Consider the following 15,034-nt stretch of genomic DNA (forward strand, 5'->3'; position numbering starts at 1 on the left):
AAAAAATAACATATTTCATGCTGTGAATTGTATTTCTAAATTACCAGCTTCTCAACAAATCAAAAACAAATAAACTTTTCTACATCTGACAAAACGCAACATTTATATTTATCACAGTGCTTAAAACAGCAAACACACACTGTCGATGTTGTACTAGCTTCCATGAGGACTTTATTTGTGACTCCCCAAATGCCAAAGACACAGTTTGTTATGGTTCCCTTAAAGAATAAGAACACATTTCTTAAACAGATACTAGCATATACGGGTCTAGTTTAGATCGCCAAAAACTTGAAATCTCGAGCACTCACATGAGCGAAAATGCAGATATTCGATATTCATTATTTTGGATTGCAGTACAGTGGAGATCAGGATATTTGCCCTTTCCTCACTGTAGTGTGATCTCGGAGTTGGAATATATATTTAATGGGGGGTATGGGGGGTGCAGCCCCCCACAATAGTGATTTTGAATACCTGCATATTCGCTCAGGTGAGCTCTCGAGATTTTAAGTTTTGGGCGATATAAAGTAGACCTACATACACAACAAGTAAAAGTTGTGGGAAGGCAGTTGTTGGGTTCTTTTTTTTTTTAAAGAGTAGTAAAAGGATAGGTGATCTAGGGATCACATGTTAGAATGGATAGATGTGGTGGTATAGGTCAAATTCCAGATTAGTAAGTAATTGAAAAAGAAGAAATAAGAATTCATGTCATTCGGCTGAAAGTTATAAGTGTAAGTGGTTCAACAGGTAGTGCGCTTACATTTGATGTTGGTAGGTAGAAGGTTGAAGGATCTACTCCCATTACAGGTAGTATGATGTATTCTAAATTTTGTAACTTTAGATTTTTTAGTATATAATATACATTTATAGTACTGGCAACTGGGTGACATCACTCATGTCATTAACCACCTTATCTAGCTTACAGTTGTAAGCAAATGTATTAAACAAACATATAGAATCAATAACTAAAAATGAAAAACAAACTGAATAGCCCAACGCTAATAAAGATCTCTGTGGACCCCACGAGGCAATCCATCCATTTAAAACTTACTCAGTTTTGACCACTGACCAGTCTGTCTAACCTTATATGCTTCCCACACCTCTTAACTGCACAGATGGTTGCAGAATGTCCATATTTTTGCTTCATATGTTTTGTCTGTTTCTCATAAAATTTTAATTTTCTGGCAAATCACTGAGGATTGAAGTCACTAAATAAAGACAGAAATTTGAGTTTCAGACTTTATATCAGAAAATGCATGTTAACAAAAATCCTGTTATGTTAGCAACTTTCTACATGTATAAGAACAAGATCTGAAATCTGTCCCTATTTTTGGGTCATTGTCCCGCCATTATTTTGGGATTTGTCCAGATTTCTTGCCCTAAGAAATTGAGAAATATATGGATCTGAATTAGTTGACTTCCTTTGGTCTTCAACCTGTGGGTTATGGATCCGGTACGGATCGAGCTGGCAAGTTCACAAGCATCTGCTCCAAGCACCAAGCTCCTCCCCCTACCCATAATACATGACTACTACCTTCCTTCCCTCAGATCTTGTTTGCCACGCTTGTGATCAGCATCATGATCTCCGAGCTCCGGGTATCGTAAGTACTTTGAGTTTTTTCTGGTGATAGGATTTACAGTTTTAGTGTTAGTTGAGTCAGGGTGGTTCCCCTCTCCAATCCCTTTCGCTGCGCATCGTGTTTTGAAGAGTTAAAAAAAAAAAAAAAGTTAGTCAGTGATTCCTCCCCTTCCCCGTGTGTGTAGTCTATTAGGTAGTGTTAGACTGTGATATGGCTGATCAGCCTAAACAGGTTTTCAGAAAATGCACAGAGTGTGACCACAAGTTGTCGCCCGCCAATGGCCACACACTGTGCGCTGTCTATCCGGGTTTGTCCCACCTTTCTGTGGATTGCAGTATTTGCTCGGGTTTTAATCTGTGAGCCCTGCGGGACTGCAGGGCTAAACTTGTTTTAAAGGGCCTCCTCCCTCCCACTGAGGTGGCCACTTCTTCTTCTCCTGCGGTCACGGCTGTGACCGCTCCTTTGGTTCCTGTTACTACTTCTAGCTCTGTCTCTCCCTCTCAGCCCAGGACTCAACCTTCCTTTTCTAGGCCTGGGGAAGGGGATTCCAGTCATTCAAAAAAGCATGACAGAGATCACAAGGCCGGGAAACACAGGAAGAGGTCCCAAATTGTTCCACCCCAGTGAGGGCTCCTCCTAAGGTTCATGTTGCTTCTAGACCTGTCTCGCCTTGGCTCCAATCTCCACATTTCTCTCCAGAGCCGGAGGAGCCGATGTCTCCCTCCAGGGTGTCAGTACACCAACCAGCTAGGTCGGAGTCTGTGGCCTCATTGCACTCCACCCATTGCCTCTCAGAGTTGGACATGGATAAGATGGTGAGACAGTTTATTTGGAAGCAGATCCAGACAGGAGTCCTCCCAGCTCCCTCTCCAATCAGAGGGTGTAGCTTGCTTCCCTTCTTTTCACCAATTTCTCCTTCTCTGATCCAACCGTCTGCTTTGGAGTACATGGATCCAAGGATTTTCAGAGTCAGGGCATCGGCAGCAATGGTACTTGCTACCTCGATGCCAGAGTTGCCTTAACTTGTCAGATCTGACTAGTTTGGATACAAGTGCTACTCAGAGCCATAGCCTGGGCATCAGATCCAAGGGGGTGGAGGTTTTCCCATCCGCTCTGACTTTGTTGGATCTGGGCCATCCCCTCTGCATTCCACCTCCTTCAGGACCAGCTCCGATCCACTTGTCAGACCCAGGGAGAGCGACTGCTGTGCTGGAGTCCTAGGCGGTCCGCTCTGCCTTGGCATTCAATGTAGTGGAAAGGGTTCTCTCCGTTGGATTGAGACCCCTGACAATTTCTTCATATTCCACCCTGACTCCCCCTGGTTCTGGTGCAACTCCCATCATCTTATCTCAGGTGCAGCCCGTGTCCGAAGTGCCCTAGATGGATTCCCTTGAGGAACATCAGGCTGCTTGCGAGCCCTCTCCAGAGAGTCCCACCGGAGAGATTCCCCACAAGCATACATGCAATAGGAGGCACTTGGACTCTTCCCAGGAGTCCCACACCAAGAACACCAGTTTAGAGGAAGGGGAAGGTTCCCCCAGATCACCTTCCAAGGATTTCTCCTTCAGAGACATCATGAAACTATTGCGCCAGCATGGAGGTTAGTCCACCCCAAAACTTTCCTCAGATGAGTCAGTGTTCCTGGAGGCCTTCGGCACGGGCCCATCTACTTCCTGGGTGTCCCCTCCCATGGACTCCCTAGTGGACTTAATCACTTCACAGGCTTGGAAGGGACCAAACACCATGGAGCCTATCCCAAAACGTCCAGACAAAATCTTAAGCCCCCCTTCTGATAGACCTGCATGGAACAAGGGTTCCCTTGTAGACACAGTGGTGGTAGTAGTGGCCCCAAGAAGGAACTAGCTCAAGAAAGTTCCTCGGTCCATCCCGCCGACTGAAAGTCCAGGCAGAGAGGGGGGTCCGAGGAATTTTCAGTCTCAAGAGCCATTCTCAGACAGACCCTCACATCAACCCTGAGGGGTTGCCCGGCTGCTCTGCTCCAGAGGCAGTCGGGGGTTGCCTATCATTGCACCTGACAGCATGGGAGTCCATGTCATTAGACCGTTGGGTGCTACGAATCATATCCAGAGGCTATACAGTCCCTTTTGTGGTTCCTGCAATACCACCCAAATGCCTCCCGGATGTACCACCCGTACAAAGGGAGGCAGTGGCACTAGAGGTTATCCAGCTGCTAAAGAAACGAGCCATCGAACCGTCCCCTGAGACCAGTTTGGATTCGACACCTATTCCAGGTTCGTTTTGGTGCCAAAAAAGATGGGGGACCTCAGGCCCATTCTGGACTTGTCAACCCTGAACCTGTCCATTGCCAAAGAAAATTCTGGATGGTCATGTTGCAGTCCATCCTGCCTTACCTGCAAGGACAGGATGTGCTTGTTAGACCTCCAGGATGCTTGCTACCACATAAAAATACACATGAGCTCCAGGAGGTTCCTTCACTTCCAGCTGGGAGTCAATCACTATCAGTTTTGAGCTCTACCTTTTGGTCTCACCACAGCTCCCAGGGTGTTCACCAAGGTTATGGCAGTAGTAGCGGCTCACCTGAGGCTCCAGGGGATTCAGTTCTTACCTTACCTGGACGATTGGCTACTTGCTGCTTCCACCATGCATCTATCTTGCCAAGCCAGAGACTATTTTCTACATCTAGCGGATCATCTAGGCATTAATGTCAACATTGCCAAATCTTGCTTACAACCTGTCCAAGTCATAGAGTTTATTGGAGTATGGATAAACACCTTGTAGACAAAAGTCTTCCTAATCCCAGACAGAATCCAAAATCTGAGGTTGCATGTCTCGTCCTTTGCTCACTCATCTCGGCCACCAGTGGAGGCAGTGTTGCGAGCCCTCGGTTCTAATCCGGTCACGATTACACTTTTCCCATGTGCTTGTTTGCACATGCGTGTTGTACAGTGGATTCTGGCAGTACCATGGTCATTGTTGGATCTTCCACTCAGTCACCCAATACAGTTAAGCAGAGCCTGCAGAGCATCCCTTTTGTGGTGGATGCACTCTGCGGATATTCTCGAAGGATGCCTGTTTCTTGCAGCCCCGACCCAAGCCACAGTGACCACGGATGCATCCCAGCTAGGGTAGAGGGGGCATTGCTCGGGATGGACAGTCCAAGGCACATGGTCCCTGACTGAGACCAGCTTGCATATCAGTGTTATAGAGATGAGAGCAGTCCTTTTAGCGTTGCAGGCCCTTCATGCTTCTCTTCCTCTGGGAATGATTGCAATCCAATCAAACAACATGTCAGTGGTCTGGTACATCAACAAGCAGGGAGGGACCAGATCCTACCCCCTTTGTCATGAAGCCATGAGGGTTTGGGAATGGGCAATTTCCACCAGTCACTTTCTAGTAGCAATGCATATTCCGAGATGGTCCAACATTCTGGCGGACAGGCTCAATCGTTCTATCCTGTGGCCATACGAGTGGTCTCTGAATGTTTCAATAGTGGAATGGATCTTTCTAGAGTGGGGTCAGCCTTGCTGCGATCTCTTCACATCTTCTTCCAATATGAAGTGCAGTGAGTTTTTTGCTCTGAATCCCCCGCAGAGGGAATCCCCCTGAGACACTCTAGTCCATGCTTGGCCTCCTGGTCTTCTGTATGCTTACCCTCCAGTACCTCTTATTCCGTGATTTTTACAGAAAGCTCATTGACTGGGGAGCAAGGTCATCCTCATTGCCCCCTTTGGGCCTTGCCAAGTGTGGTTCCCTTTCCTCTGGTCTCATCTTCTAGCTCCTCCTTGAATCTTGGATCCCAATCCGGATCTCATATTTCACCCATCGGAGGGTCTTCACATGAACCTGGTCAGTCTGAAGCTCACAGCTTGGCTGTTCCAGTTCCCCTAATTGCCAGGACTTCCAGTTTGTCTTCTTCTGTTAAGTCTATCCTGGTGGCAGCTCTTAAAGCCTCCACCAGGAAGATTTGCCAAAGTAAATAGAAGCGTTTTTCCATCTGGGCTTTTCAAAGAAATTTGGATCCCTTCTCGTCTTCACTCCCAGCCATTCTCGAATTCTTAGCAAATATCTTTCAACAAGGGGTCATCTACAGTAAAGGTACAACTTGCAGCTAAATTTCAAGAATAAATGTGAATACAAGTTGCATTTACTGGATGTTCATAGACAACTACATTTTTACTTGCACAGAACTAAGTCCCTCCGAAAGTTTGATCAGTTATTTGTGTTTTTCTCTAAAGCATTTTGGATAAACCCATTTCCAAGGTGACTGTTGCCAAATGGATTTCTCTCTGTATTTTTCAAGTGTACAAAGACAGGGGCTTGTCCCTTCCGGGGCAGGTTAGAGCTCATTCTACAAGGTCCATGGCTACGTCTGTGGCCTTCTGGTCCAGGGTATCATTGGATGATATCTGTTCTGCAGCTACATGGTCCTCATCTCATGCCTTTATTTCTCACTATAAAATGAACTTGGTATCTAGAAGCCAGGCATCCTTTGGCTCCGCGGTGCTTCGGAATATCCTTCCATGAGGGCCACCCTTGGGTATAAGTAGCTGGGGACTATGTCCCACAGGTTGAAGATCAAATGAAGTCAACTACTTTAGATAAAGAAGTTATGTACTCACCATAACGTTCCATCTGAGTAGTTGTACTTCATTTGTCTTCAACCATCCTCCCCTCCTTCCCCTGAAACTGCTGGCTTTGTAAGTACTAGAGTACCCCCATTGGGGCTTAGCTGTGAAGTTGAATTTTGATATTTGTTGGATCGGGTTCTTATTTCTTAGGGGCAGCAAACTTGATCTGAGGGAAGAAGGAGGAAGTGGTGAATTATGGGTAGGGGGAGGAGCTTGGAGCTCAGAGCAGATGCTCGTGAACTTGCTGGCTCGGATCTGTACCGGATCCATAACCCACAGGTTGAAGACAAATGAAGTACAACTACTCAGATGGAATGTTATGTGAGTAGATAGCTTCTTTTTCCTTTCAAAAGCACACTTTAAATCTAAAAAAAGGGCTTATGCAATAGAACCCCCTTTATTTAGTGTCATGCTACCTAGATAATAACAAGAACCTAATTTCGTCATATGACCTATTCTACAAGATGCCATGCTGGTTAGGATCAAGTCTAAATATAAAACATTATCAGCTCTAAGCATCACTAACAGCAGGTTGTCAAACATTTTAGAAAGAATATAAGTCAGATTTATTAAGGTGATCATTTTTATTTATTTCTTATATTTGGACTTGAAAGCAGGAAAACCATTTGCAGGTTCAAATACACACCCTGTTCTCAAGGTCTCATTATATAAAATGAACAAAGAGCCATCAGCATAGTTCCTATAATTCTAATAAGATATCACATGCATGAACCTGAATAGGTTTCATTTTATAGTCACTCTTGATATAAACAAACAGGTCTACTGCATTTGACTGAAAATACAATTCAGTGAAAATGAAATCAGTGGGATCACTTCACTGAAAGCCCACTTCACTGAAAACTCATTTGACTGAAACTCATTTTGTTGAAAGTTATATATGGCCTTTTCCCCACTGTAGTGCGATCCTGGAGTTAGTATATATATTAAGGGGGGGGGCACAGCCCCCCACATATTATAAACATGTTAAACTATACACATTGATACTTACAAGTGCAATGAATAACTGTTTCCAGAAGAGAATATATAACCAACATATGTGGGAGCTTCACCCCCCCACACACCCCCCAATGTGGGGGGCAGTGCCCCCACCCCCACCCCCACCTTACTATATATACTAACTCCAGGATCGCACTACAGTGGGGAAAAGGCCATATATAACTTTCAACAAAATGAGTTTCAGTCAAATGAGTTTTCAGTGAAGTGGTCCTAGTAATTTCATTTTCAGTGAAGTGTATTTTCAGTCAAATGCAGTAGACCCAAACAAACACATTTCTTAACTCATCTTGGCTGACAATGAACTGTGCAAGAAATACCAGAAACATCAGCATCATACCTAGGTTATAATAGCATAATACAATTATTTTCAAACTTGTCATTAACAGAATTAGCTAATAATAATACAAATGACCCTGAATGTGCCCAAACAAGTGATGTAATATAGTGAAACATTTTCTTTTGTTGTGTGGGACACCTTGCATGAAATACACTAAGTTTGATGTACTATTCATACTTGCTAGTGTCAGTGGTTCAGTAGGTAACCCTGCTATATTTTATGCTGGAGAGGTAAAAGGCTATGGGTTCTGTTTCCACATTAAGTGTTTGGATCACTTTTCTAACACTGACACTGCAGTGTATCGTGGGGTGGGTTGCTGCATTCCTGACTATGCTCTCTTTCAAATAAGATGTTAGCCTGAGCACCTATCTGCCTGAGTTGGTTTTAGTTCATATGGATATAATGGTATTTATAAAGATGATCAGGGGAAATTTCCCCAATGCCCTGTTCAAATTTCTCCATTTAGAATGAATACCTCCTCAGATCTCCTCTGAAGAGAGTCTGTAGGTCTGGTGGGACTAATCTGATGAATAATGTATAAATAAAAATAAAGGTAATCACATTTCAAACAGTTTTTGGTATTGGTATATTTTTATCCACACCAATTTCTCCCATTTTCAAACATTTGTTTTTGGTAAATGCTTCCTGCAACTTAATGGACTACCGAGCAGTTATAGGCCCAAGTGAGCACTATTACTGATCAGTTTGTTGAATCTTCCTTTAACCTACTGAAGCTGTAAGGAGATCGGTACTCATTGTGAGGCGTCCACAGATTTTTCGTTAACATTCCTTTTGGTTGGACTATACTAATGTTTCATTAGAAAGCTAATATTCTTTATTTGACATATTTGTAGCTGGCGAAAGTAAACAACTTCCTCTAATCACTATAACATGTTCATCTTCAAAGAAGTGTATTTATTGAAGTAAGGCAAAATCTGATGATATTTCCACAAATAATGCAACTTATCTTGATCATTTAAATTTGGTTACTACTATTACCATTTTACTAATTAACTGTTTTGGACTTCGTATGTATTTTGCAATTTTTTTCACTTAAACCTCCACACACACACACACACACACACACACACACATAAAATACCATTTTTTCAGCTTTATTGACTTTCCATTAGAATTGTTGTAGTTATAGAGAAAATGAAAAACAGAATTACACCAAATAATGAAAGCGTATAGCTCCACGTAAAGCTGTAAAATGAAACTGAACAGTGTGTACAATAAAACATACATTGAGCTCCTACAAATTAGTCAGGTAGTATCAGAAGGGGACATTTTTAAAAAGCAACATACATACATATTTCCAAAGCTGCACTTTCAAATTAGGGCTGGGATGCAGAAACTCTTCAGAATAAGGCTATTCCTATACTTGTCTAAAACTTGCAGCATTGTTTATGAAACTTGCTGACATATGACATTTTCTGAGATACAGATTTCAATATGCGCAAGAAGAGTTAATAAAATAATGGTAATAACCAGAAATGAATACCACTTGTATAATTCCTTGATTTCATCTAACAAAATGAAATGTATTTTTTTAGAACTGTAAATCATTGTTTCTCAGTATTATGTTGTTGATGGCAGGGGTGTACTGTGGTTTACACTTTTTGGACAGTATAATATATATGGAGATTCTGTACTTTATATAAACAATTATAATCACGTATCTGACCATAACTGGCTTATTATGTATTCAAAACATGGATGTCAAGAGCAAAACTGAAGAGGCAAATCTCGGCATTCATGTCAAGAGCACATAATAATGGGTTATGATCCGAGACCTGATCATAATTCGTTGTAATGCGTGGAGCTTTATCTGTACCATGTACTACTAGTTGCAAAAAAGTAGAAAGTATTTTGTTGGCTTTCAAAGCCATAAAGCATTTAGTGATTTCTGTTAAACAGACTGCACAGCACATCTTAAGCTAGGGAAAGACTACTGGCACAGACAGCAGGCTGAAAGAAAGCTGTTTTTTAATTCTGATACACAGTCTTAACAAGTGAAGCAGGGGTACTTACAATTGTTAAGATCTGGTCTCTTGCTATTGAATCACTGCACTCTATGCACTGCATTCTATTTATGTTGTTTGTGTTGTAGACCAAAAAGGTGTTGTTGAGCAGAGCAGTTGTTTACTGTATAGTATAAATTCTTACACTCTTTAATATATGAAAAACAATTGTACTGTTATAATTCCTCTGGTATTAGTTGACACGTAGTATGTGCCATAATGGTCTAGGACCTATGCTTTGAAAACAAACTCAATGAAGACAATTGAGTCTCATACATATAGTCAAAATAAGAAAATCTGAAAAAACATATAATCAAAAATATATTAAATGAAAATGCATTTACTTACTGAAAATGCACAAAATCATCCATTCCTCACATACATCCCACAGGACCCAACACACCCCCTATACACTAATGATGAACTTAACATTAACCATAAATGTATCTGTAACCCTAAACCTGGCCCTAACTCTGAACTTAATCCTATCCGTAATTACAACTAAAAGTAAATCCTTATTACCAATGCCAACTGAAACACAAGTTCTAGGCCTAGAGTCACTGATGTGCAAGTACTACAGCTGCCACCTTCAGTCAGATGGCATTTCATTTACTGCAACATTTATGCAACTAAAATTCAACCAGAAGGATTTCACCAAACCTTTCTCTCTCAAACTAGCCACGAAAAAGTAACCTGCTTCCACTTATATCTAAATTTAACATATAGTTCCATTTTTGGGCTATAACTTTCTGGTCCACTCTTGGAAAAACAGGTCATAGCTGTCTGTGGGCTATACTTTTCTGTCCACTTCTGGAAAACAGGGTCACTGTGTCGACTATGATCACCCAGTCAACAAAAAAATAATTATACAAACGTGGCCTGATCAAATGTTAAGCTGTATAACTGGAGTTCTAGTCATCTGAGTGTCAAGAAATGCACATTGTACTCACAAATTCTGAAAGTTTTCCAGGGATTCATCTGAAGTAAAGACATCAAGAAGACAAATAACCTGAAAAATACAATTTAAAGAAACAGATTAGGTGAGGTACCATCAGGATGAGAAGGCACATTAGAATGTCCTGCATCTTCAAAACATCCCTTAATCAAGTAATTGTGAATTATACTTATCAAATATGCACAATGCAGTCTGCCTCCATAGTATATAGCAACAATAAGTTTCAAATGCACAAGCTTAATAGGAATATTTTATTGCTACGTTAGTAATTATAATCCAAAAAGATCATTTGAAGTTTTATTCTGAATGAGTAATATGATACAGTATAAAAATGCATAGTCTTAAAGATTACATGGAACTATTTGACGTCTTCTACTACCTAAGCAAAGACATTTTCAGGTGACAGCAGTTTTTGTTTTCAAAAAGAATTGTATTTATATAATAAAAAGATGTACTATTTTCTGTAATAGTAGCACTATTACCAGTTAATGTCAAATACGCAGCACAGTAGTGCAACAGATATTACTGTCACCTCACAGCAAAAGGTTCTCTGGTTTGACTATTAGCTGGGGTGCCTTCTGTGCAGAGTCTGCTTGTCCTCCCTGTGTTCACATGAGTTTCCTCCTACATTCCAAAGATATACAGTTGGTGGATTGGATACTCTACATTGGCCATAGATATGAGTGTGCGTGCATGTGTGTGGTATAGAAGAGCAACTGTGGCAGGGCTAGTCACCTGTCAGTGTGAAAATTGTCTGTAGATGATTGTCACTGTTGAAGTGACACCCCAATTCCATGTGCAAAAAAGGGAAGAAGGGGGTTATGGATGGATGGATAGATGGACAGACCATATATGCAACCTATTAAAACAAACTCATAGGAACACATTGCAGGAAACCTAAATGAAATTAATTTGTTGTAGGACGGCGTAACTTGGGGCCTTAACTTCAAATAGTAATGTATATAATTATAACTGAAAACCTGTGTACTAAAAATGCTGTTTTATAAATCAGCCTGATGCAGAAGCAAGTTGTCCTAGTAAAACACTGATTGTCTGGGTTTAAATAAGTGGCAAGAAATTAACAGGGATGGCTGAGGTACAAATAGCACCTAGAAGGTGCTAATTTATTAACAGAGAATGCATTTGTGGGTAGATGGTGGGATTAAGCGTCCACAGCACCCCACAGTAAACAATTAAAATGTTTTTTGACATTAGTTTCTTGGGATATAGTGGCATCTGCAATTCCACTTTACCAGACCAACACTCACACATCCACACACACAGAGCAAACAGGCTTCTCTTTGGTACTGTAAAAAAGGTACTGTACCAGAAACATGATCTCTGAACCACCATTTTGCCAATATCACCCCAGAGCAACAGACACACACACACACACACACACACACACACACAAAAAACAGGCTTCTCCTTGGTACTGCATCAGGAATGTGACCCATGAACCACCATTTTGCCAGTAATCAAATTCACTTCTGGTCATTCTGAGCCCATCTATTGTTACCAGCCTAGAGTTAAGCCAGGGTATCTAAGAACTAAAGCTCACACACCAGGGAGGCAAATGGAGAGCTCAGTCACAGAAGATATGGCAATTTTTGCAGTGAAGGATTTTACCCAAGCATTTCCGACAATAAATTCTCTATTCTAAATTAAAGGATTCAGAAGAACAGATATCAGAAAAAGAAATGCCAGACATGTTTTTCATAAGTCAAAAGTAGGCTTACAGTACCTTAATGGTATAAAACAGAAAGCAAGTGATTGAAATATATTATTTCATATAAAACTGAAGGTCACTTGTGATTTAATGGAGATTATGAGAGCTGAAAACACAAATTAAAAGGATTTACAAGTGTCTTGAATGTCTGTTTTAGACTGTCTGTGAACTAGTATGCTCTCTGAATGCATACTATACTGAAATGTCTTCTTGTACAATCGTTTTAGCAATATTCTATTTAATTTATTAATTTGCTAACCAGATAAGTGCAATGGACATCATAGACCCTTTAAAGCCATGACCTGGGCCCTAGGGAAAGGGTAAGTGTTTTTATATATATATATATATATATATATATATATATATATAAACTGGAGTACCCGAAAAAAACAATGCAGACAAAGGGAGAACATGCAAACTTTACACAGGCAATTACCTGAAATCCAGTCTGAGTCCATAACCCTGAAGCTGTGAGGCAGGGATCTTAACTACTGTGCTATCAAGCTGCCCAATATCTACTGGCTCATACTGGGAAATCACCTAATCTCCCCTGTCTTCCATATGAGGTATTTATGCTTACTGATGCTTTGTCAGGAAAAGAACATTACAGTAGGACCCAAATTCCCAGTTTAGTTCTCTTGATGATCTTATTCCATTACATTGTTACAAGTTGTGGGAAGCAGTATTTCCCAAGCGACTACTGAGATGCTCTAGTATAAGAAATACATAGGGTAGGCAATTTTTGTTAAATGGGAACATAACCGATATAATTTAAAACTCTAAAGAACTGGAAAAGTTGAGAGAGGTAGGGAGCAGAAGCACACACACACAAACAAAGCAGTACAGACAAATGGATATGTGTATACATATTAAGAGGATGAGACATGGACTGGACAGAGACAAACAGGGTCTAAAAAATGTGATGGCAAGAAGTGGACAGTACACAAGGAGCAGGTTGTGGCAGAATCGGAAGCTTAGACAAGCCTGGGGATAGGGTGAGGTACAGGCAGTTTGCTGACTGCTGAATGTTGTAGGGGGATGTCAGTCTGATCCAGAAGATGGTTCAGATGGGTCATGTTGATCAGTAACAGGGGACACATCCTGCATTGGTGGACTGATGAGAGGGGCTTGCCTCTCAAATACATATGGTATGTGCTTCAGGAAGGCACGGTAGTGGCTACCCAGTGACAATCACATTCACTTCAGAATTGACAGCTGGCTGCAGCAGGCAAATGAGCTAGAACACCTCCCTAGAAGAGGATGCCCCCCCCCCAAGAAGGCCCTTCCTGTCCTCTCATCTGCCACAGGGCAGGGATTGATGACAGTTGACATACCCACAGTTCCTTGATTTCATTACCTATATGATGAAGCCTCAATGGGAAGGATGTCACAGTGGAACATGTCCTAGAAATGGCACAGACAATATAAGACACCTCTGTATGTACATGCTGTACTAACCATGTTGTGCCACAAGTCACAGCTTTCTTGTTCAGCAGCCAACATTACTGGCCTCCTTCTGCTGAAAAAAGCAAGGGACAAAACAGTCATCTCATACAAGTACACACCTGCAGCTCCACGGGTATGTACATGATAACAGAAATGTGGCCACAGCTGCTATGGTCCTATATATACATGCACAAAAACAGAAACATGGAAATATGTCCACTGCTTGACAACAAATCTACAGCTCCCACACATATTTGTAAGATGGCAGGAGCCAGACATGATATCAGCAGCCACACAAGTTAACAGCTATGCAATACCCCACAATAAGCAGCAATGCCATGACAGAAAGGCAAGTAACATACAAAGCACAGAGTCAATCCCCCGCAGTAGCCTACTTGGCATGCATGTGTGCTCTCAGAGTAAACTACTACAAAACACTATATTATTCTGGTTTTCCTGCCTAATCTCTGCTCCCACTACTGGAGATCTTCAGGGTGACGGTGCTGCTTGCCATTATGCCAGTGCCTGCTTTGCTTATCAGTCCTGGTAGCCTCACTGAGCAGCTCAAAAGGGTATACTAGATATCACCCTTACAAAATGGCTCCTGATAGGGTCCCAGTAGCCATTCCTTGAACTGGCTGTGGAGCAGAAAAAGTATCATGTTGCTCTCCTTGGCATGCTAGAGAGGAACTCTGCAGGGAGGATTAGCACTAATAGTTACTGCTAACAATATCTTATAAAACAAAACGGGGACCTGGGATTCACAACTCAGACATGAACTCTGAATCATAAGCAGAACATCCTATCACAGCCCTGACAAGCAACATGCATACACCTACAGGCAGTATTTGCAAGTTCTCATCCCCTAATTGTATCAACAGTGTGGTGTGCACCTTAGCTGTCAACTTTGCACTGCACTGAAATACAGCAAGTCACAAACACATGTAAGACTTGCTGCATTAGCATACATACTATGCAAACTGCTATTTACTTACAACTTAAGCAAACAGCTTGCCATTTTAAATACCCAAACGTGCACCAAAAATGAACAGTGCAGCAACATTACCAATACAGCATTTTGCAGCAAATTACTAGCAGCAGATACAACCCTGAAGATTTACACAGTGTTTGGCAGCACTGTAATAACACGTACATTTCTGGTATGCTGTATAAGCAAGTGCTTACCTGAGAAATGAGCAGAGGTACATATCCTAGTCTGTAAAATTATTTGCTTGAATCATGTACCTCCATATAGCTCGCTTATAAAATAAGTAGCAGTAGACCCATACTGTAGGTGAGAGAAGTCTGTCCAGTACAGTATATATATATATATATATAT

The 15,034-nt window shown here is 41.5% G+C and overlaps 1 protein-coding gene across 1 annotated transcript in view; it reads right to left on the minus strand.

Moving 5' to 3' along the window:
* The window catches only part of LOC122807086 (mitogen-activated protein kinase 12-like), a 672,606-nt gene that overhangs the window by 535,925 nt on the left and 121,647 nt on the right, over nucleotides 1–15,034 (minus strand). Inside the window, exon 4 of the mRNA XM_044078025.1 lies at nucleotides 10,516–10,574. Coding sequence (XP_043933960.1) covers nucleotides 10,516–10,574 — 59 coding nt within the window. The remainder of the gene's footprint in view (nucleotides 1–10,515; nucleotides 10,575–15,034) is intronic.

This window comes from Protopterus annectens, chromosome 7.part0, assembly GCF_019279795.1.
Source record: "Protopterus annectens isolate FY-2018-M chromosome 7.part0, PAN1.0, whole genome shotgun sequence".
In the NCBI taxonomy this organism is placed as follows: domain Eukaryota; kingdom Metazoa; phylum Chordata; order Ceratodontiformes; family Protopteridae; genus Protopterus; species Protopterus annectens.